Source organism: Protopterus annectens, chromosome 5.part0, assembly GCF_019279795.1.
Source record: "Protopterus annectens isolate FY-2018-M chromosome 5.part0, PAN1.0, whole genome shotgun sequence".
In the NCBI taxonomy this organism is placed as follows: Eukaryota; Metazoa; Chordata; order Ceratodontiformes; family Protopteridae; genus Protopterus; species Protopterus annectens.
Window position 1 is genome coordinate 1,349,084,812 of NC_056735.1, and position 24,218 is coordinate 1,349,109,029.

General features: G+C 43.6%; 1 protein-coding gene across 1 annotated transcript in view; it reads right to left on the minus strand.

Annotated features, from left to right (window-relative positions):
* Window positions 1-24,218, minus strand: part of FCHSD2 (FCH and double SH3 domains 2) — a 3,469,714-nt gene that overhangs the window by 1,434,321 nt on the left and 2,011,175 nt on the right. The window contains exon 8 of the mRNA XM_044071145.1: window positions 4,039-4,167. Coding sequence (XP_043927080.1) covers window positions 4,039-4,167 — 129 coding nt within the window. The remainder of the gene's footprint in view (window positions 1-4,038; window positions 4,168-24,218) is intronic.

Consider the following 24,218-nt stretch of genomic DNA (forward strand, 5'->3'; position numbering starts at 1 on the left):
CCAATGTATGTTTAATAACTCAAGACAGAGATGCCTTAGTGATAGAGGAAGGAAGATTAGCAATTAAATGTTTCATATTCTCAAAGGAAGCCAGAATAAACTTGGAAATGTGAGCTTGACAATTTACAACTCAAAGCCTTATTACTGCATTCAGTCTCCTGCAGGCTGTTGAGGGGAGATCTCTGCCTGGTAATACACGGTATTGTCGGACATCCACCCTAACTGACCTCCTGCATATCTGCAAAACTAACAGCACAAGAATTACCCATTCTAAAGTCTTAAACCTTGCCTATGACATAAATAGGGCCAGCTGATCAGACAAGTATGCATCCCAGAGACTACCCCTTCTCTGGAACAGGCTCCCATTCAATGTGAAGCAGAGGTCCTGCCTAACCCAATTCAAGTACAACTTGGACAAATGAATGGGGAGCATGAAATTCATTCCTGGTTTGGCACCTATATCTCTAATAGACACAGGCAGCCTGTTAATGGTTCATCTCTCAGGCCCCTGCATGTAAATGTTTCGCCTCCTAAGACCATACTTATACTTATTAAAGATAGTAGAACTTCTCAAAGATTTGGGATGGATAGCTAGGCTTACAAATGCCTTAGTGATCACTAACCTAGCACACATCTATGAACCTACTGTTCTGAAGGCTACGGTAAAAGAGGTATACACCTTCTTCCCAAAACTATCAATCTCTCCCATCTTTATCTGGAAGAAACACCTTAGATGCCATACGGTGTTTGGAAGAAGTTGGTTTACAATGAGGAACTACTGTGGGATCTGCCTTGGGGCTTCTAAAGAGGAATTTGTGTGATTGTGGAACTTTATGTAATTTATCAGATTTCCTAGGGGCTGGTGGCTGTCAAAAAATAGGGAATAGCCACTGGTTGAGGAGAATCTACTTGTAACAATTCATATGCTTGTTGAGTCTCTAGACATTTTTTTTGGTTCTCACTTAACTCCTTCATCCAGCCAACAGTGTTAGAAAAAGAAAACTCATCAGCAGGGGAAAGAGGAAATATTTTCTAAAGATTCAGGCTCTATGTTTTTTAGACTAGAAATGACTGAAGCATAATCTAAGCAAGTGCCTGTATCTCAGACTCAGTCAGAATCTGATGGTGAGGTTGACCGTTTCTCCTTTTAGAATGCTGGGAAAACACAGACTGTAATGACTGAAAGGCTTCAAAGTAGGCCTTTTGCAAAGGTAAACCAAATACATTTTGCTCTCTCAGCTAAAGGGGATATTTTTCCTGGCAATGTCTGCTGAAAGCAGAGCTCAGATGTATGGTCTTCTCAGAGCATCCCTGTAAAAGAATAATGTCCATTCCCTCCTCTCATGCCAGCAACAGCTGCTATCCCCTGTCTGAATAGGACATACATGCAGCCATGGTGGACATGCTTGCCTCTCCACTCTTAGCAGCTTTGCAAGGAGCAATACCAGAGGAGTTTAGAGAAGACAAACTACAGTCTGAGAGCTCTGAAATGGCCACAACAGAGTCAGTCACTGAAGTCTGACGCAAATATAAAACATTAAAATTTAAAAGAACTCTCAGCTGGTTTTGATATAATTTATCTGACACCTTTTTATGTAATCCGCTATATCTTTCTCACTTACTAATTAGTAACAGAGTGTATCTAGTAGTCTGCTTCTCATGTTGCTTGTTTCATGTGCTCGATAAAAATACAGACTCTATCCTTTCCAAATTGCTACATCAGACAATTAACTACTTAAAAGACTTGCAAGATTACTTAGATTTGTCCAGGAAACCTATGGTTACCTCAAAAAGCAGACACCAGTGACCACGATCCATTTGTGTACTCATGCTAGAATACAGGGTTGCAATGGGCCCTCTGATTTGGAGGTAAAAGATGGGGGTGGAAATAACTTAACCAATTCCTGTGGGATTTCTAACAACCTAAGCAGAGCAAGCAGGTCTTACTAAATTAGCACATCACGTGGAAGTAAATAGGAGGTCAGGTGCAACACATACTTCAATACTCAATGGCATTTCATTTGCTTTTAATTGCTTTTATTTGTTAACCAGGTAAGTGAATTGGTCCTTCTTAGATCATTTTCAGCCATAAACCACAGTGTACATATTTTGAAACAGCAGTGTCAGCAACCAGACCCCTAGCACAGTGGCCTTTGACTATACTGACCAAGAGACGGTTAACTGTCCGATGTCAAGGGAATAAACAAGCACTCCATCTTGAAAGAATTAATCAACTTAGCCACAGCCAAACTCTTTTTCCCCAGAAAAAGAGGAGGTGACTAGATGGCCCCTTTTTCTAAAGTCATGCACCCTTTGCAGAGCTGACAATCCAGATCAAAGGTACAGGGACCTCTTCATTCCCTGGACTCTGAAGATGAATAGACTAGTTTAATGACACCCTTTTTTTTCTTTCCCCATGATCCTGCCCATTAACCCCTCTACTTTTACCCAACTGGCCCATTCATTTTGGCAGAATGGGAGCTGAGTATTCCTGGGCAAGACAAGGGATATATGACCCATTTGTTCCTGGCCAGGAATCTCTATCCACCTTCCATTCCAGAGAGCTGTGTGACAGCAAGCATGCAAGCGTACTGGTGTGAGAAAAATCAAACAGAACCTGACAGCTGCCTGTTAGTTGAAGAAGGAAAAAAAAAAAAGAATAGAAAACCACCAATGACTGCCCACTTTATAAAAGACTATGGAAACTACTATCTCTATTAAGATAATTTACAAATGTCTACATCACACTGAAATGAAAGGGAAAACAAAGACATTTAAACCAAAATGCAGAAAAGAAAATGATAAACAGCACAGGGGTCTGGTTTATGTGAAGCATGAAATACTCTGTAATGCAAGACTAAGGAACATAATTTCATGAATGGAAGAGGGGTAAAGCCAGTTGTTACAAAACATATTAATTCCACAACACTACAGTAAAAGACACTTGCTAAAAAACTCATTTGAAAATCCTACAGTAAAAGACAGTTCATGTATTGTACACCAGAGCACTATGAATTTTCAGGCATGCATCTTAGGGAAGAGGACTAAACATTTCCACAATTCATTATCACTAGATCAAATGGCACAGCAATGAATACATCTGTAATGACAGTAAGAAAAAATCCAGTTCTAGAGCAACAAAGAAAACCACTGTTTCATGCTTTGAACCCCCTACATCCATATTTAAATATACTCTTATGGGTCTCACAACTATGGAGAAAGGTCAAACATCACATTCAGTGAAAGTCTAAAAAAATAAACAGTGTGAACATAACTAGCAAAATTAAACATACCCCAAACCATTTAAACACACACACACACACACACAGGACTGAAATGGTAATACAGCAAAACATATAAAAGAATAAGTGAAAGAGTTACGTGATTTCATTAACAGTGCAGAAGCCCTTCAAAGAAAGTCATTGATCATCCTTCTTGCTCCTGTACTAATTTACATAATCAAACACACACACATACACATACACATACACACACACACACACACACACACACACACACACACACACACACACACACAGATATGCACTTATGTACACACGTGTACACATGAATGCAGTCAGCAGTAGAAAGAACAATGGGAGTGAAACAGTGGACAAATAATCCACACAGTAGTTTTAAGAATAAAACAAAATCAAAACAGCAGAAGAGCATTTTGCAACAAAATAAGGTAACAAACTCCTGGAACCATATTGATACAATATACAATGCATCACTAACAAAATACCTGAAGATCCCAAATAAAACACAAAGAAGTGCTTTGGAAAATTCTAAAGATTTTTTTTGTTAGCTTGCATAGCTCATCTTGTTTTCCTTTGTTATTAAACAACATTTTCCAAGCAACAACATTCTCTTTTGGAAATGAGTGTGTTTTCACAGCCAGTATTTTACGAACAGAAGACCACTTTACCTTGGCAATGCTGAAATATAAGCAGTGCAGCAACATTTTATGAAGGAACAGTTCAACAAATGAAACAATCGGTACTGCTTAAAATGTTCATGCAAGGTGGTTCTTCTTACCTTGATAATGTTAATTAAGTCTATCTGATAATAGCGGTCTAGATGTGCATTTGCAGCTGCTAGTGTAAGAAGGTATTCATTTCTTGCATGAGTTGCTCTTGAGATACATTCACTTCTCCGAGCTTTTAGCTGAAAATGAAACAAAATATCAAACTATGTAATTCCAGTTATGTCAACACATCAGTTTCATGACCTAAGAAGAGAATATCCCAAGATGAAATACAGAAGGGTAGAAGATGAGCAGGTTAAAGTAAAGCTACATTTTTTATATTTTTATCCACTCTTCAGTGACATCAGGAATTAGGACAGCACCAATCCAATCGCACAACAGAGAGCAACAGCAAGACAAAAAAAACATAAACAAAAAAAAAATTTTATTCTGTTGGCTAGGGTGGTTCTGTTTTTTTTGTACTGAGCCCTACAGCCAGTAGTTTTACCCTCTTTCATTTGCACAACATTCATTTAAGTCAATGTGGGAGACATGCATGCATTTTCTGACAGCACCTTTCCACATTGCTAGTTGCTTGTTGCAAGCAACTAGCAATGTGGAAAGGTGCTTGTACATTGCTAGTTGCTTGTTGCAAGCCCTCCAGTCTCTGTCAGGATACTGCTAGGAAACTAAACCGCATGTGATCGCTCAAAAGAGGAGAGAGCTGCCGTTTTTCCCAATTCTATACACTTCCTAACTGCCTCTCTGGCACTTGGGCTACTAAATCTGCAGATGGGAGCTCATGAAATGCATCATCACAAGCATGGGGAGGGGGCATTTTCTGACAGCATTCTAAGAGGACATTATGCCATCACGTAAATAACCAATAAATAGACCCATCTGTAATGCTTTCATCAAATACACTATTCAAGATAATAACCATGTTGCCAAAGTGGTTAGAAAATCCTTCTATATGACCCATCTGATCACGAAAGGGTTCGCATCAAGAACTAAGGATGTAATGGTGCCCCTCTACTCTTCCCTCATCAGACCCATTATTGAGTACAATGCACCAATTGGAATGTACCTGGCTAGACATCGCCAGCAGCTGGAGAGACCACAGAGGTACAGAAAAATAGCTGGTCCATCTTCTTGAAAACTTTCCTGGGACAACACCTTGGCAGTCCGTACACATCCAAATAGTGTGAAATGCTTTCTCTTTTATAATGATGACTGGGAAAGAATACTGATGGCTAGTACAGTCAATGTATGGGAGCATTCTGAAAGACCCTTTGAAATGAACAAAGGACTGGTCCAAAGACTAACCCTGTCCTTATGGAAAACTATGAAGGGGTTCCTTGTACGTGATGCCTTGCAATTCTTTCAGCTGAAGTTATAGCCAGAAGCAAGGCTGGCTTCCAGGATAGTAACTTCAAGTGGGCAGGGGCTGCTGGCTCAAAGTTTAGGTCTCGTGGAGCCAGGATGTTACTCACTTACTCACTGGTAAGCAAGAACCCTTTCAGAAACTGTCTCACTAGGACGTGATTTGTCAATGATGCTTGCAGTGATATAAAAGTTGAGAAATCTGCTACATGCACCTTAACAGAACAGTATAAAGACCTGTCAGAAATAGGTCTAACCTATATGGTAGCATCAGAGGCAGCTATGCTAGCAGTGAGTCCTAGCCCATTTTACTTTTGCCCCATGAAGAATCTTTCCCATTTCAACAGGAAAATACTGCCTTACACTGAATTTCCTGACCAACTTTATAACTCTGAACAAACCCTTGGATAAAAGGTATGTGAAAGAAATTAGATCAACCAAACCAATAGACTGAGCCCCTGTTAATTCAGGTGCACAAGAGTAACTGACTTCTGTCTGAGCAGGTCTATAGTTCATGGTAGACTGAAAGAGTGCTTCTTCACTATCTGGGCCACCAAAGAGAATAAATGCTACCTGGATTAGCAAGGGTCACCAGGATCATTCTCAGCTCCTTCATCCCTGTCTTTTGTAGCATTCCTAGTAGTAGAGCTGCACAGAAAAACATAAAGGAAAAGGTTGTTCCATGGAATGAAAAGGGCATTCACTGCCACTACACCACGGTATGATGCTGGGAAGGGAAGTGAAGTGGTCCATGTCTGACACCTCCCATCTGTAGGTGACTATGCTTAGGCACCATTCATGGCTGCCTCCCAGAGTCCTGATCAAAGCATCTACTGTCTGGTTAAAATCTGATGAGATATAGATTGCCTTGAAGGTCATAGCTGCCATGCATGCCTGCTACTGGTCTTGCAAGGCTAACCTTCACTGTGAATACAACTGTGTGCACTTATTTAGATATACAGTACAAAGGATTACTCTAGATAAAATTACTTTAGCTAGCAGATCTAGGAGGCTCACTCTGTATATATCTTTGATGCCCTCTCTGTGGGAAGAATAGAGACGCCTTTTGAAGTTTTATGTAGTTTATTCAGTTAAGTAGATAGACAGACGAGTTTATCTTTTAGAACAAGAACACGTCCATCTAACTATTCAACTTAATAAATTACTTGAAACGTCAGTAACTCAACTGTGAACTTTAAACCAGCCTGCGGTTTTCCCTTTGTGCCTGCAATATTCAATCATCTTGACATGTACAGGTGTACACTCCTCTGGCTCTCAAAACTGTCACTATCAGAGTCAAACACTTTGTGAGTACTCTGGGAGAAGTAGAGTGCCAAAAGAGCAAGGATATCAACAGGAAATAGTCCCTGCAATGAACCAAAGAAATTGCTACTGTGCTTTTTCAATATGGGGAAATACAGATAGGTATATTTGAGGTCTAGCATGAGCAAAGACAGGTGGGGCTGCAGGATAAAAATTTTAAACCTAAGAGTCCATAAGACAAAGCTTGAGAAGTGTAAACCTGGTCTTCATTGGCTGTCTCTTTTGGGGCAAGAACAACAGTCTGGAATAGAACCTATAACACTCTTCCCCCTTGAGAGAGAGCTCCTCTATGGTCTCTTGTTTCTATAACTGCAGGACTACCCAAATAAGGCTGTGCTCCTAAAAAGAAAGGGAATATCCAGAACTCTCTCCATCAACTAAAACAGAAGATGGTCAGAATCAGTTTCTTACGATTAATGCCCCCAGCTGCCTTCCCATGAGGAAGGTGAGGTAGGGATGACGGATATCGTCTGAGTCATGACTAATCATAGGGTTGGGTCATGCTGTCCCAGAATGCCTCTGGGATTTATCTTTCTTTTTTCTTTGCCACCTTCATTTCCCAAAAACTCTTGTTTGGAAGGATAACTGCAGTTGCACCTTGAGATAGGTCGATGGAATATTTGTTTCACTGCTGCCATTTATCCTCTGACTTTCTGAAAACTTGCAAGCAGTTGCTACTAATGGAAGTACTTAGCAGCTGCCCCTTAATTGTTTGTGTCTTTCGTCTTTTTCCTGGTTAGAGGTCACCACAGCGGAACTCCAGTCCGCTAATAATTGACAGTTAATTTTTACGTACTGGCTTGCCAGGCCTGACGCACAACCTTCAAAGAAGGTATGTCCATTCACGCATGTCTCCACGCAGAAGACGCTCTAGCTGAGAATCGAACCAGACAGCGTCTTACTGTGAGGCGACAACGCTACCACAGCACCACCACCAATTCTGGTGATTACCAAAAAAGCAATTACTAGAAAATGAAAATCAAATCTCAACTATATTTGAAGTACTGAAACTGTATGTGGAGTATTGAATATCGTGAGATAAAAGAACTGAAAGATCTTTTGAAAAGGGAAGGAACAAACTACATAGAAATAAATGGAAATTGTGGGAACAATACATGCAGAATAATTTTCAGGAGGAGGAGGAGGACAGAGGTTTAAGGGAAGGCAGGAACTGAACAATTTTTTTAATGATGGACTGAGGATAGTTATAAAAAAGAACATATATGATGTGTAATGTATGTGACCAGAAATATGTTCATAGGTAGGTACTAGGCTATTGGCCCAAGGGCCTAAGTAAGCCTAGCCAACAAGGTTCCCTGGCTTACGCCACCCAAGAAAGTTAATTTCCTGTGGCCCTGTTGAGCAGAGCCACAGAAGTGATCCCCCGGGGTGTATTTCCTATTTCCCATTCACTCATCAAGATTTTTCTTGAAGAGTGCTTATGAGGAACTTTGCTTGACAGAGATGGGTAGCTTGTCCCAGAGTATAGGAAGTCTCTGGGACAGGAATCTATCCCTCCAGCATGTCCTGCTTATTGTGGTGACAAGATTTAGGTCCCTAGAGCATGTAGTTCAGAGGGATTGGGATTTCTTTAGGTGCAGCACGTCTAACAGCTCTGGGTTTAACATAGCTATATATGTTAGGCAGAGATCTCCTCAGAGTAGGTGATATGCTACAGACTATAGCTGGAGTTTTTTGAGACAGCCAGTGTAGGGCATCTGTTTGAGGCCAGTAATCCTCTTTGTGAAGTACTTCTGTGGCCCTTCCAGCTGCTGCAGATGTCTTGTGAGGTACATTCCAAAAGAGGCGTTGTACACTATAATGGGTCTAATGAGTGCCGAGTAGAGGGGAACAATGACCTCTTTTTTCCTGGATGAGAACCCTTTTGTGATGAGGTGTGCCACATATAAGGATTTCCTGACTATTGTGGCAATGTTACTGTCAAAGGAGAGACTACTGTCCACCTGGGTCCCAGGGTCTTATTACACATTCGGCGTTAAGTAAACTGCCGTTTAATGTGGTAGTTCATGGGTACAGAGTTTTTACCAAAGGGGATGACGATGCACTTTTTGGCACTGAGCTTGAGGCCATGCCTCTGACACCAGGCATCTGTCTCAGTGAGGCCCTTCTGTAGGATCTCCACATCATTTGGGGACTCAACTATGGCTCCTAGTTTGCAGTCATCTGTGAACTTCATTAGCCAGAGGCCTTCTGTGTTAGCCTGTACTTCAGAGAAGCAGATACCAAACGAGAGAGGTCCCAGGACTGAACCCTGTGGTACTCCACTTGTCACTGGTTTGAAGTCAGATTTGGAGTCTGCAACTTTTACAGTGTGGGTTCTATCAGTGAGCCAGTTGGAAACCCATCTTGTGACGTAGGGATTTATACCTAAGTTTAGTGAGTTTAGCTATAATTCCAGAATGGGGGATGGTGTCGAAAGCCTTGGTGAGGTCAAGATAGGCTGTGTGAACCACCTTACCCTTCTACAGCTTTGGTGACTGCCTCAAAGAAGTCGATCAGGTTCAGAGGGCATGAGCTGCCTTTCACAATCCCGAACTGCTGGGGTCCAGAGTTTGGAGGTTACCAATGTCTTTGTTTATGAGTTCCATGATGATACATTCCATGGCCTTGCAGACCAGGCTCGTCAGGCTAATAGGGTGATAGTTCCCAGGATCAGTGGTGGCTCCCCCTTTGTGGAGTGGGATAACTGTTGCTGTGTGCCATTCAGTGGGCACAAAGCCTGACGTGAGAGTATGATTGAACATGGTGCTTAGGTATGGAGCCAGTTCGTTCTGAAGTTTGTGTAAAACATAGGCTGGGATGTTGTCCAGTCCCATGGATTCTGTGTTTATGGTTTTAGAGAGTGCAGCTTTTACCTGCATAGATGTGATTACAGGGACTCTGCATTCTTCCTGTATAGATATGGGCCCTTTAGAGGGTGACTGGGGGATAAAGTTAGCACTGAACCAATATGCCAGGATGTTGGCAATATCAGTTGGTTCTGTAATTTTCATGCTGTAACTCAGAGAAGATCTGGGTATTGCCACTGAGATTCTTGACACAGCTATAGAATGCTTTGCGGTTTCCCTTAGAATCAGTGGCAATTTTGTTTTCGTAGCTAGCTTTGGAGAACCTTATAAGGGATCTCAGCTTCTTACTGAGGCTGACCAGGGAGCTCCTCCACTCATGGGATTTTACTCTCTTTTGCAACAATTTCTTCCTTCTGTTGTAAAGTTTGTTTATGGCAGGGGACCACCAGATTGGCTTCCTTTTTTTTGGAGGACAGCGTCTTGGTTCTGTTTGGGATAGCACGATCCAGGCACTCGTGTAAGTGCTTATAGAGTGCATTTGTGTAGGATTCAGCAGTTGTAACTGTATTGTCCATCTGCATGGGTGTCATGAAGTTTGCCACTTCTGTCTTAAGAAGCTTGAAGTTGGCTTTGGAGAAATTTTTTACCGTGGTTTCCCTAATGGTGGGTGGGGGCAGGATGTGGATATCTAGGGTGATTAGCTTATGGTCGGATCTGACCAACGAGGAGTTGACTTCAGGTGTGGAACAACGGTCACTCATGTTGGTAATGACTAGGTCTAGGATACTGTTGCCCCTGGTGAGGGTGTGGATAAGTCAAAACAGGGCATTGGAATTTATGAATTCCAGAAAGCGCTGAGCGAAGGAGTTGGTGCATGAGTAGTTTTCCCAGTTAATGGTGGGATAGTTGAAACTGCCCATTATTAGGGTGTTTGGTTGAACCCTAGTATTTTCCAGTATATCAAGAAAAAAGGAGTGGGAATCCTGTGGCATGGTGGGGGATCTGTTGCAAGCTACAATTTGGATTGCAGTTTTGCCCAGAGTTAGTTGCACTTGGATAACCTTGGATGCATTATGCTGCGCAACTAGCCTGGAGGTGTGGATATCCTTAACGAATACGGACACACCACCACCTTTGGTGTTCTGGTCCAGGTTAGATGACCGAAAAGTGTGGTATGAGTTATAGCCTGGTAATGCAGGAGTGCTCACTAGAGCCTTGAACCAGGTCTCAGTCACTGCACAGATATTGATGTTCTCCATTTTAAGGACTGCCTCGAGTGAGTGCATTTTGAGATTTAGACTTTGAACTTATTTTTCCTTTAGTAAACACTGTTGCTTGGACGACTGGACCTTTGGTTGTTCAACTGCGGCAATGCCTGTACCAGCAGCTTGAGAGGTGCCTTCCACCACATCAGAAATCAACCTCATTGAGGAGTTGGCAATAGAAGAAAGTAGTAACCTTAGGAGATACCTTACTGAGGTCCCCCCACAGGCATCAACTCAGAAATAGACTTGGTGAGCTCGGTGATTAGGTCTCTTTGTAGGCGGGTAAAACTTGCCAGGTAATTAAGGGCTCTCAGACAGTACAGTTGTGTACACTTACCATAAATGTAGATGTTAGAGTGTATTCACTGTTGCAGTCATCACTTGTGGGCTATCCTTAATGGGTAGCCCTCGGCCAGCCCAAATACCAGAGTAAAGGGTTTCCCTCCTGCATCGGGTGCTTGGTGTCTAAAGCTAACATCAGGTCATCAGGGCTATACAATGAGGCAGCCAACACCATTACATCAGCTTTTTTTGCCCCCAATACGTAGGAGCCCCCAAGAAAGAGCAAAAGGGGGATATAATGGGAGGGAAACAGGACTGCAACAGTGAGTACACTCGAACATCTACATTTATGGTAAGTGTACACAACTGTACTATGTTCTTCATGTTTCACTGTTGCAGTCATCACTTGTGGGAAGATTCCCAAAGCTGAGAAACAGGGTGGAGGGAAGGAGCAAAACTACATGGTTGCACAGTTTCAAGGGGATGCCAGCATGCCCTGCAGGACTGCAGATTCAAAGCCTGCCCTTGTTTTGGAGAAGGTAGCCAGCTGGTAGTGTTTGGTGAATGTGTGGATGGATGTCCAGGTAGCAGCTTCCAAAACATCCTTGGTTGGAACCCCTCTCAGGAATGCAGTGAAAGTAGAGGCTGCCCTAGTGGAATGTGATCTGATGGATTTTAGAGGACTCTTTTCCCTGAAAGGAATAGCAGAAATGGATGCAATGTGACACAGAATTAGAAATGGTCTGTTTGGTTATGGCATTTCCCTCTGTCCCAAGAACAAAAGAGACCAGTAGCTGATCAGATTTTCTAAATGACTTGGTCCTGTCCAGGTAATATCTCAACTGTCTGTGCACATCCAGGATATGCAAAATCATTTTCCTTTTATTATGCTGGTTGGGAAAGAAGGTAGGGAGATGGATGGCCTGGTTGAGAGTAAAATCCAAGACTACCTTAGGCATAAAGGAGAGATTGGTCCTAAGAGACACCCTGTCAGCATGGAAAATGATGAAGGACTCAGTGGCCATAAGGGCTTGAAGCTCAGAAACTCTCCTGGCTGAGGTGATGACCAGCAAGAAGGCAGTTTTCCAAGAAAGGTACTTCAGGTCTGCTGAAGCAGCTGCCTCAAAAGGATGCAAAGTCAGTTTTTCCAGGACAAAGTTTAGATCCCACGCTGGAGCAGGTGGCCTTCTAGGTGGTCTGATGTGGGCCACTCCCCTAAGGAACTGTTTTAACAAGGGGTGAGAAAATATGGGCTGATCCGACTGGATATAGGCAGAGATAGCTAAGGCATGTATCTTGATGGAGGAATATGACAATCCCTTTTCTAGGAGCTCTGCTAAGGTAGTCCAGAACCAATGTCAGACTGGCATGGGTGGTGTTAACACCCTTGCTCTGGCACCAGACAGTAAATGTTTTCCGTTTGGCAGAATAGGATTTTCTGGTGCTGGGCCTTCTTAATAATATTTAAAACCTGTCTGCTTAAGGCTGTAGTGTCATTGGGGTATAAGCTATGTGGACAGTTTGAGTGTAGGGAGGTTTGGATGCAATACCATCCCTTTCTCCGGAGTTAGAAGGTCTGCTGTGAGAGGCAGGTGTATGGGAGGCTCTTTGGCCAGACTGAGAAGCAAGGGGTACCAGTGCTGTCTGTGCCAATCTGGAACAATGAGAATAGCCTTTGGCCCTTCCTCCCTGATCTTCAGAAGTACCCTGGGAATCAAGGGCAAGGGAGGGAATGCATATACAAACAGGTTACCCCAGTGGAAGGAGAGGGCATCCACCTTCCATGATTCTGGATGGAAATGTCTGGAGCAGAATTTGGTTAGCTGGCTGTTCTCTATGGTTGCGAAAAGGTCTATATCCGGGTGCCCCCAGCTTTGTCTGATGCTGAGAAAGGTCCTCCTGTGCAGCTGCCACTCATGGGGATACAGAAGGCTTCTGTTTAACTGGTCTGCCAGGGGGTTCTGTTTCCCTGGGATATATACTGAGCTATCAGATGCAGTCCCAGATTTGAGGATGACTGCCAGATTTCCATAGCTAAGCAACACAGGGGGTAGGAGTGAGTGTCCCCCTGCTTGTTGATGTACCACATTACTGTTGTGTTGTCTATCTTGATTAAGAGCACTCCTGGTCTCAGGTGATCCTTGAAAGCTAGGATTGACCTGTGGAGGCCCTGAACCTCCTGTTCCCAAATGCCCTGAGTGCACATACTTCCTCAGTGTGCTCCCCAGGCCGAGTATGAAGTGTATGTGGTGATGGTCTGGCCCTGGGGAAGAGTAATGAAGGGTAGACCCTTGTTCAGGGTACATGCCTCTGCCCACCATAGGAGCTCCTTCTTTAAGCAAGGAATCAGGGGCAGCTGGTGTTCCAGTAGGATGCAGGAGGCCATGTATCTCAGCGCCTGTAGGAATTTCCTTGCTGTGAGGTGGGTCCTGTAGGCCAGCTATGAAAAGTAAGAGGGGAGGAAGCTCTGCTTCTCCGGAGGGAAGGACGTTGTTTGTGCTGATGTGTCCAGTAGAGCTCCCAGGAAGGTTAACCTTCTTGTGGGGTGAATTTAGGACTTCTCCTGGTTGATTGTGAATCACAGGGAGGTTAGAAGAGTCTGAACAAAAGTAAGGTCCTGCAGGAGTCTTTCCTTGGTGTCTGCCTGGATAAGGCAGTCGTCCAGGTAGGGATAAATCTGTATGCCCTTCTGTCTGCAAAAGGCAATGACAGGTGCCAGACACTTGGCAAAGACTCTGGGAGCAGTAGATAAACCAAAGGGCAGAGCAGAGAACTGAAAGTGTTCTGACCTTGTTCTGAAGCGTAGGAAACTCCTGCAGGACTTCCTTATGGGGACATGGAGATAGGCATTCTTCAGATCTAAGGTCACTAGCCAAGCATGTGGTATCAGCATTGCAAAAGCTTGTATAGGGGGCAGCATTTTGAATTTTGGGACTAGGAGGGACAGATTCAGAAGAGTCTGGAATAAAACCCTTTTCTGGCCTGTTCTTTTGGTACAGGTTCCATGGCACCTTGGGCACAAAGCTTTTAGATCTGGTGGATTCCCTCTGCCTTCTGATTTGCTGGTATATCGGGGAAACCTGAATATCTGGGATTTTCCTTGAAAGAGAATCTGTACCCACTGGTAATAATTTCTAGGCCCCATAGATCTGTGGTGATGGCCTTCCAATTCTCTAGGAAGAGAGAAAGTCTTCCTCCTAGTCTCTCTGAGGGGATGGGGAGCAGAGGGGAGGGGAGAGAGTCATTACAAGTTCTTGGAGAAGGGAGTGAGCTTAGAACTTCCTTGCCTAGGCGCTGCAGTGGTCCATTGTCTGGATCTCTGTTGGCTTTGTAACTGGTGCCTAGAAGGCCTGTCCCTGCGCCCCTTCCTCTGCACAGGTTTTGTTTTGGTAGCAAAGGACCAATGCTTTAGGGGGAATTTCCTACTGAACCTGGGAGGCTGTACCTGCAGAAAATCCTTCACAGTCTGCATAGACTTGGCCTTGTCCTCCATTTTCTTAATAACCTCCTCAGCTTTAGACCCGAACAGCTGGTCCTTGTCCAGAGGGGTGTCTAATAACCTGGACTTTACCTGGTCAGGCAGTGGTTGTTCAGCTTTAGATCCGAACAGCTGGTCCTTGTCCAGAAGGGTGTCCAATAACCTGGACTTTACCTGGTCAGGCAGTGGTTGTTCCCTTAACCAGGCATACCTTCTGATCACTGAGCCAGATACTGCAGCCCTGCTAGAAGCTTCCAAGGCATCAAACCCACAATGCAGGGAATGCTTGGCTACCTGGGCTTGGGAAAGATCCGCTAGTTCCCTGGCTGTACTGCTTTCTGGTGGGGTGGACATTTTTTATTTTAATAATTGTAGCACATTTTGTTGGAATTTGAGCATATGAAATTGACAATTCAGAGCTCTAATGGCTAAGGTAGCCGAAGTGAAGACGTTTTTTCCTAGTCTGTCTAAGGCTCTGCTCTCTATCAGCTGGGTTGTTGTTTTTTTTTTTTTTTTTTTTTTTTTTTTTTGAGGAGCTAGCCCTGGCCCCTTGGGACCCTGAGTAATGACCTCTGGGTCAGCTGTAGGGTTCTTGAAAAGATACTTGTGGGTGTCTTGCACCCTATAATAACTGTCTGGCTTCCTGGAGGCAGGGGGCAGAGAGTCCGGGGAAAGTCCAGATTCCAAGAAGACATCCTCCACCACATCCAGGATTGGGGAAATGGCCAGAGTTTGTGCTGTGCCAGGTCAAGGAACTCTCTCAGTCTCTTCTTTGACTGAGGGTAATCTTGTGACTCCCAGTGAAAATGTTCCCTAAGTGAATTTACAGTTTCCCCCAAAAGAGTGGTCCTCAGGCAGGGAGGCAGAAGGAATGAGGTCTTCAGCATCAGAATCCTCAAATGCTGCAAAAGGCTGCGCTTCACTGTCCGACTCTTCTAGTTCAGACCCTACTGACTCCTGGTCAGAAAGAGCCTCAGCGGAAGTGTCTTTTTTCCTTTTGGCTGGGTTGGCTTGGGTAGGCTGGCTTCCTCTTATCAGAGTGATTAAATCCTCTACCATTTTGAGTAGCTGCTGTGACTGTGTGGCAGGCTGGGTGGGAGGAAGTAGGTGGCTGGGCCCCTGGGATGAGGGTCTTTTTATGGGTAGTCCTGGTCTTGGGTCTCGTGGTTCAATGATCTTATGCAAGATTAGTTTAATCAAAGGCATGGCTGTTGGTCTCTGCCTGGCGTCATTCATGGGTACGGTCTCTATGAAAGCCAGTGAATGCGAAGGGGCTCTGGACCCAACCACAGGACTGAAGGTCAACATACCAGCAGGAGAAGATGGACCATGGCGGCATACTGGACTCCAAAGGTGTCTCGGCAGAGGTCTGAGAAGGCCCCCTTAGCTGGCATCAGGGGCTGCAAAGGCACTTCACTGAGTTCAGATACTCTAATGGGTGGAAGGCTAGCTGATTTTGGATCAGAATCGTCCAAGGGCCTAACTCTCTGAGGCCTATCCTTTTCTTTATCTTTCTTCTTTTTTGAGAATTCAACAGCAGCTTGACCGACCAACGCCATTTTGCGGTGAGAAATACTTTCGCTGAAGCGTCTAGCTACAATTTCAGCCCTTCTCCTGATAGTCCTAGTATTAAAAAGAGCATAGAACTGACATCCGGGGACGTTGTGGTCTTGCCTAGGCAGGTGACGCACAGGGTATGAAAGTCTCGGTGTGGGATCTGTTTTCCACAACGGAGACAATTATTTATTTTCTCTGACATTGGTTAAATACAAGAAAAGGTTCCCCAATGGGGTACTTAGCTTTAGACGGCAACTCCCTCACTCTGGCATAGGTGACCGATGCACTTGCGAACTGCTTCTGCTTTGGGCTCCACAGCAAGAAAGACTGGTGTAATGGTGTCGGCTGCCTCATTTTATAGCCCTGACAACCTGACGTCAGCTTCAGACACCAAACACCGACGCAGGAGAGAAATCCTTTACTCTGGTATTCAGGCTGACCGAGGGCTACTCAGCACGTATAACTCACAAGTGATGACTGCAACAGAGAAATGCAAAGAACATGAAGCGGTGATGACTGTACCCAAGGGTGAGAGACTGGTGATTGGAGCAGATTTCAAAGGGCATGTTGGTGAAGGGAACAGAGGGGACGAGGAAGTGATGGGTAGATATGGTGTTAAGCAAAGGAATGCAGAAGGTCAGATGGTAGTGGACTTTGCGAAAAGGATGAACATGGCTGTGATGAATATGTATTTTAACAAGAAGGAGGAGCATAGGGTGACATACAAGAGTGGAGGAAGATGCACACAGGTGGATTATATCTTATGTAGAAGGGCCAATCTGAAGGAGATTGGAGACTGTAAAGTGGTGGCAGGGGAAAGTGTAGTTAGGCATCATAGGATGGTGGTTTGTAGGATGACACTGGTGATCAAGAAGAGAAGGATGAGCATGAGGGCAGCACCAAGGATCAAATGGTAGAAAATGAAAAAGGGTAATTGTGAGGTGATGTTTAGGGAAGAGTTAAGACAGACACTGGGTGGCAGTGAAGAGTTACCGAATAGCTGGGTAACTACAGCAGAGCTAGTAAGAGAGATGGCTAGAAGGGTGCTTGGTGTGACATCTGGAAAGAGGAAGGAGGACAAAGAGACCTGGTGGTGGATTGAAGAAGTACAGGAGAGTATACAGAGAAAGAGGTTGGTGAAGAAGAAGTGGGATTGTCAAAGAGATGAAGAAAGTAGACAAGAGTATAAGGAGATGAGGTGCATGGCAAAGAGAGAGGTGGCGAAGGCTAAGGATAAGGCATATGAAGAGATGTATAAAAGGTTGGACACTAAAGAGGGAGAAAAGAACCTGTACCGATTGGCTAGACAGAGGGACCGAGCTAGTAAAGATGTGCAGCAGGTAAGGGTGATAAAGGATAATGAGGGAAACGTACTCACAAGCAAGGAGAGTGTGTTGAGCAGATGGAAAGAGTACTTTGAGGGGTTGATGAATGAAGAGAATGAGAGGGAGAGAAGGTTGGATGATGTGCGGATAGTGAATCATGAAGTGCAGTGGATTAGCAAGGAGGACGTAAGGATAGCTATGAAGAGGATGAAGAACGGAAAGGCTGTTGGTCCAGATGACATACCTGTGGAAGCATGGAGGTCTTTAGGTGAAATGGCAATGGAGTTTTTAACTAGATTGTTTAATGAAATCTTGGAAAGGAGAGGATAGCGATTTTTAAGAATAAGGGTGATGTGCAGAGCTGTAGCAACTACAGAGGGATTAAACTGATCAGTCACAGTATGAAGTTATGGGAAAGAGTAGTGGAAGCTAGGTTAAGAAGGGAGGTGATGATTAGTGATCAGCAGTATGGTTTCATGACAGGAAAGAGCACTACAGATGCGATGTTTGCTCTGAGAGTGTTGATGGAGATGTACAGAGAAGGTCAGAAGGAGTTGCATTGTGTCTTTGTGGATTTAGAGAAAGCATATGACAGGGTGCCTAGAGAGGAGTTGTGGTATTGTATGAGGAAGTCGGGAGTGTCAGAGAAGTATGCAAGAGTGATAAAAGATATGTACGAGGGTAGTGTGACAGCGGTGAGGTCTGCGGTGGGAGTGAAGGATGCATTTAAGGTGGAGGTGGGATTACATCAAGGATCAGCTCTAAGTCCTTTCTTATTTGCAATGGTGATGGACAGGTTGACAGACGAGATCAGACAGGAGTCCCCGTGGACTATGATGTTTGCAGATGACATTGTGATCTGTAGAGAGAGCAGGGAATAAGTGGAGACAACCCTGGAGAGGTGGAGATATGCTCTACAGAGAAGAGGAATGAAGGTTAGCAGGACTAAGACAGAATACATGTGTGTGAATGAGAGGAAGGCTAGAGGAATGGTGAGGATGGAGGGAGTACAGGTGGCGAAGGTGAAGGAGTTTAAGTACTTGGGATCAACAGTTCAGAGTAATAGTGAGGGTGGAAGAGAGGTGAAGAAGAGAGTACAGACTGGATGGAGTGGGTGGAGAAGAGTGTCTGGAGTAATTTGCGATAGATGAGTACCAGTAAGAGTGAAAGGGAAGGTCTACAAGAGGGTAGTGAGACCAGCTATGTTATACGGGTTGGAGACAGTGGCATTGACAAAAAGGCAGGAGTCAGAGCTTGACGTGGCAGAGTTGAAGATGTTAAGATTTGCACTGGGTGTGACGAGGATGGACAGGATTAGGAATAAGTATAATAGAGGGTCAGCCCAGGTTGGAAGGTTTGGAGACAAAGCCAGAGAGGCAAGATTACGTTGGTATGGACATGTGCTGAGGAGGGATGCAGAGTATATTGGGAAAGAGATGCTAAGGATGAAGCTGCCAGGTAACAGTAAAAGAGGAAGGCCTAAGATAAGGTTTATGGATGTGGTGAGAGAGGATATGCAGGTGGTTGGTGTGACAGAGCAAGATGCAGAGGACAGGAGGAAATGGAAACAGTTGATCTGCTGTGGCGACCCGTAAAAGGAGCAGCCGAAAGAAGAAGAAGATGATCAAGGGTGGCTGAAGCGTAAACATGCTTCCCATGCCTATCGATCACCTGGGACTCATGGTTTGGGGGATGGAAATTGGAACTCTTTTCCACCAGCTCCTTCTTAGTGATTGCAGCAACCACAATGGCATTGACTGGTACTCCCTTGCTCCAATAAGTCTGGTCAGTGGGATGGCTCAGTATCTTGTCTGCCTTCTTAGGAACCAGTTCCACAATGTCAGGTTCCTTCCAAGCCTTGCATGAGATGAGATTGACTAGCTCGTCTGTGGGGGGGTGGGGGGGTGGGGGCTATGAAGTAGATGGGCCCATCCCGAATGCCTTCAGAAATACAGACTCCTCCAAGGACAGCAGCTGGGGAGACCAACCACCTTTCTGTTTCAGCAGATCCAGAATGTTCCTAAAGGAGATGTCCAGTGGAGATCTGGGGGACTTGTCCCCATCTGCGAAATCTGTGTTCTCCATGAGGGACTCCATAGGGGAGTTCAAAGTGTCTCCTCTTACACATCTCTTCTGAGAAGGCTCTTCCATGAGGGGCTCCAGAGAGGACTCAGAAGACAGGGGAACCCCAGGGGTTCGAGAAGTCTGAAGGCTATCCCGGGAGGGCTGACCCTGACAGGATGAACGGGCTCAGGCCATCTGACTTCAATGGTCTGGGAGGTTACCAGAAGAAGGAAAGATGTCACTCCAGACCTGGAGAAGGTTTGCTGTACTACTTGAAATGCTGAAGGACTCAAGGAGATGCTGTCCCCATCCCAGGCAGCTGAAGACATCAGGGAAGAAGGAGCGTAGCCCATCCAGGTCATAGGCCCCTTGAACAGTAGCAGCCCTGAGCTGTTGAAAGCCAATGCCCGTAAGGGAAGGGACCGATCTGACAAACCCAGACCAGAACCCCACCCCAGGGTCCCAGTGCTGACTTCTCAAAGGCAGGAACCGCTCTGGTCCAAAACCATAAGAACCGAGCTAGTCAGGGACCCTGGTGGACCAGGGAAAACAGACATTCCCTGGACCCCTGACTCAGGGAAGACTGGAACCTGGGGTTTTGAAACAGCAGGAGTTGGAAGAGGAGAAGTTGAAATAGGGGCCGGAGATCTCCCCAAGCCTGAACTGGCCAGGGAGGTCAAAAGACCCATCTCAATTTGGGCCCTAAGGAAACTCCTTATCATCCTATCCTTGTCTGAGGGTAAGGTGCTCCTGCAGAACCTGGAAGAGGCAGGAGAATGTGTGGATTTGGATGGAGAAGCCATTAGGGAGCTCATACCCACTTTATGGCATTCCCAATCTGGGGAATGGCTCTGACAACTCAGATCTGAAGGCTTCGGATCCCTGGGAGAACCAATTGGACAGCCTTTGACCACTAGTTCTGGATCCAGCAAATGTGTTGGATCCAAGCCCTGAGAAGCAGAATGCTTCATATCCAAGCGGGCTAACAGAGTCGAGGGGAGAGCCGTGGGATCAGAGAGTCTGTGATCTGTGTAGACTTTGGGTCCAGAGGTTGGATGCTGGGCCTTCGGGTCCAACACTGCCAAAGACTGCTTCAGATCCGAAGGGCTGGGATCCGGCAGTCTAGGCCTTTTTTGAGAATGATAAGGAGAAGTGCCCAGGGATGCAAAGGAGACTTTCCTCTTTGGATCTAAATGGCTGATGGAAAAGGGGGAGCAAGAAATGAAGGGATCCCTTGGATCATGCCCTTGAGCAATAACTTATTTCACCGATCCGCCAATGCTCAAGGGTTAAACGAAGCACACACTACACAATCAGCCTTGAGGTGGTCAGACCCTAAACAATACACACACTTCTTGTGGGCATCAAAGTTAAGCATCTTATGCCCACAAGAAGAGTACTTCTTGAACCTGGTAGGTTTCTCAGACATCCTACCGACAAGCACACACAGAAAAGCAACACACAGCCCACACCTATGGTGAAACAAAAATGCATAAGGCCCCAAACACACACACACACACACACACACACACACACACACACACACACACACACACACACACACACATACACAAAAAAAAGATAATACAATAACAACAATAATAATAACAATCAACAAGCCCAACAACCTGCCAATATTAACTTGGGAAAGGGACCGGAAGAAAAAGGAGCCAAATGCCAACGTACAGAAAAGAAAATCACCCTGGCACTAAGAACAAGGGCAGGGGAGGAATTCCACTAACTGTTAAATAAAGAAGCTGAAAAACTGAGCTGAAAACCTGAAGAAAAAACCCACTAAGAAAGCAGCGAGCCAGAATCATGTCTATAGCTAACAGTGGCAAATGAGACCTGAGGATTTAAAAGAAGAGTGGGATTATGCTCTGAAAAGTTGCTGGATCGGATAAGACTTCAGATCCAAGACCCAGAAGTGATGACTAATGAAATAGATAACATCATATAATTGTTTTACGTAACAGTTACCTCTTTCCTTTCTCTTCCCCCTCCTTAATGTTCTTCCAAACACTAATGATATGAAGTAGGACATATGCTTTGGAGTTCCCTACAAATTTAACAAAGTCAAAAAAAGTCTAAAATGTCCATGTTTTCTTGTTCTGCCACATTTCACAAATATGACCAATGTTTTGTAAGCCCACATTTCTTCATTAATTTCAAATTGCTGATTTTCTTCGTGCTGTTCTCCATCTCCAGTCTCTGGTTCATTTGCGACATATTCCTGGTTCTTCTAGTCAGCCACTGTGCTTTTTTCTCTCCCTCAAGCATTTTCCTTTGGAACACTTAGAAAGTTTCACTGGCATATCTTCTCTATGAAATAATAATAAGCACAGTCTCCTTCCATCTGACAGCTCAGTTTTTGTTCATAGATTAGTACTAGGTTAACTGCCCTTGCAAGCCATTGTAAGGCTAGCCAATTATCCCTTGTGAGAATCAAACCCTGCAGCTTGTGTTTGTAAGGCAAACACCTTAACCATTAGGCCACCCTCCCAACCCTTGGTGTTGGAAAAAATTTTGTATTTCCTCCTTAGCATGTTCTGCATCAAAAATGACTCTGACTCCCCCCAAGAAAAATATTCTGAATATAGCTGGATTAAGCAACTTGAATCTCATACCTGTCTCTCAACATTCCCTAATTGCTGGAATAAATTTACACCTCTTCTACAAGGTGTACAGTGAGCAATCATCTTCCACAAACACTCTACTGTCTCCAACTTTTAGTACTTTGTCCTTCGGCCACAGTTTTGTCAGAATCAACTCTTTCTACTTGTAGGATTGCATCACTGGTATTAGAGGTCTTAGCTGGTTTCTCATGGCCAGGTTTGGAGTATACACACAATGTGACTTTTCAATTAACAACTTGTGTTGTGGTAAACCAGTCCAGCTGTTTAGCTGTGCTTTCATAAAATTAATACAGTCTGTTCCTTCCAGTTTCTCTTGTACAGCAGAAAATCTCAGTTTTTTTCTATGTGCTGTCTTCTAATTCTACCATTTTTTGAAACATCTCTTCTTGAACAGTCTCATACTCATCCATCCTTTTCTTCATTCCGACCTCTGATTGTTGCAGTTTTTACCAGCTCTTCTGAATATTTTACCACACAAGCAATAATAAGGGTAACGATTGTAGTAATAAGAACAATTTTACTAGAAGCTTTATTACAACTTTTTAGTACTGATAGTTATACTATACAGAATATCCTCTTTAAAAATTGGAGTTTATTGACAAATGACAGTACTTTACACAAGTCTGATTATAGCCCGACTATAGTCTACAAAAAAGGGCTTAATTTAAAAAAATGTTTTGAAATTTCAAGAAACACTAGGTGTGACATCATGCATAAGTGTGGTAAGTGTAAATACTGCAGGTATGTGTTAGAAACTAGTTTGGCATTCATTAATGGGAATGCTATCAGAGTTTTGGGGAAATTTAATTGTAATACTGACAGAATAGTCTATTGTGCAATATGTTCATCTTGCTCTAATTTTTATGTTGGGAAAACTGAGCACAAATTAAAAGATCGGATGGGTGAACATATCTGGGCTATTCGCGGTAAAACCGAAACAAATGCACTAGCAAAACATGTCAACACATATCCTTCACATTCATTTAAATTTGTAATCTTGGACACCTTAAAATTAGACAAGAGGGGAGGAGCATGACAAGCCCTTCTGGAAAAAATGGAATTACAATGGCAGATTAGACTTAATGCACACTGTTGGCCAGGACTAAATGGTGTACTTTCTGTTGGAAGTATCCTCAGATTAAAGTCCCTTGATAGACAGTACCCATCACATTATTAGGTATGCTCAAACACCCATTTATTGTTAGTATTTATTGTTAGTTTTACATCTGCATATCATTAATTTTTATGTATTTTCACTTTGGATATGAAATAGAAGCATTGTATATATATATATATATATATATATATATAGATATATATATATATATATATATAAATATATATATATATATATATATATATATATATATATATATATATATATAAATATATATATATATTTTAATGATATGTTTTTAATGAACTATATTTAATAGATTGTATGTGTCTTGTACAGACATTTTTTACTAGAACAACAAAACATAGGGGCTCACATTGTATCAAGAGGGAAATTGATTGATGTAACCTATATTATAGTTACCTATAATAGTTCCTGTAACTTTGATAGTGAAAGACTGCATGTATTCTCTGCTACTGCAACTTTCTTTGAAGACGATAAGCAGAAGTCAGCCTCCAATATTAGGGGGTTGGGATGGTGGCCTAATGGTTAAGGTGTTTGACTTACAAACACAAAGTGCAGGGTTTGAGTCTCCCAAGGGATAATTGGCTAGGCTTAAAATGGCTCACAAGGGCAGTCAGCCTAGTACTAATCTATGAACCTATAATAGTAACAATGTAGCGAGCTGCCTTGTACCTATTTAAACAACAGGAAATGACGACTCCTTTGCCAGAGGAAGTTTGGCATAGCCAAATGAAAGCACTTACTGTATTTGGATTTTTTTGTCAATTTTAAAAGCTTTTGGTGTGACTTTGAACGTATTAAATCACTTTTATTTCAGCCTGTTTGGATTTTTCTTGTTTTTTTGAGATTACTGTAAGTCATGTCTTGCATCAAAGCTGGAGCTTAAACAGTTTTTTGCTAAACAGCTGCAGGATTCTTTCCCAGCCAGTGTTTTCTCCCCACTTTTTGTAGTGATTTTCTTTCAGGTTGTCTAGATTTCTTCTTTGC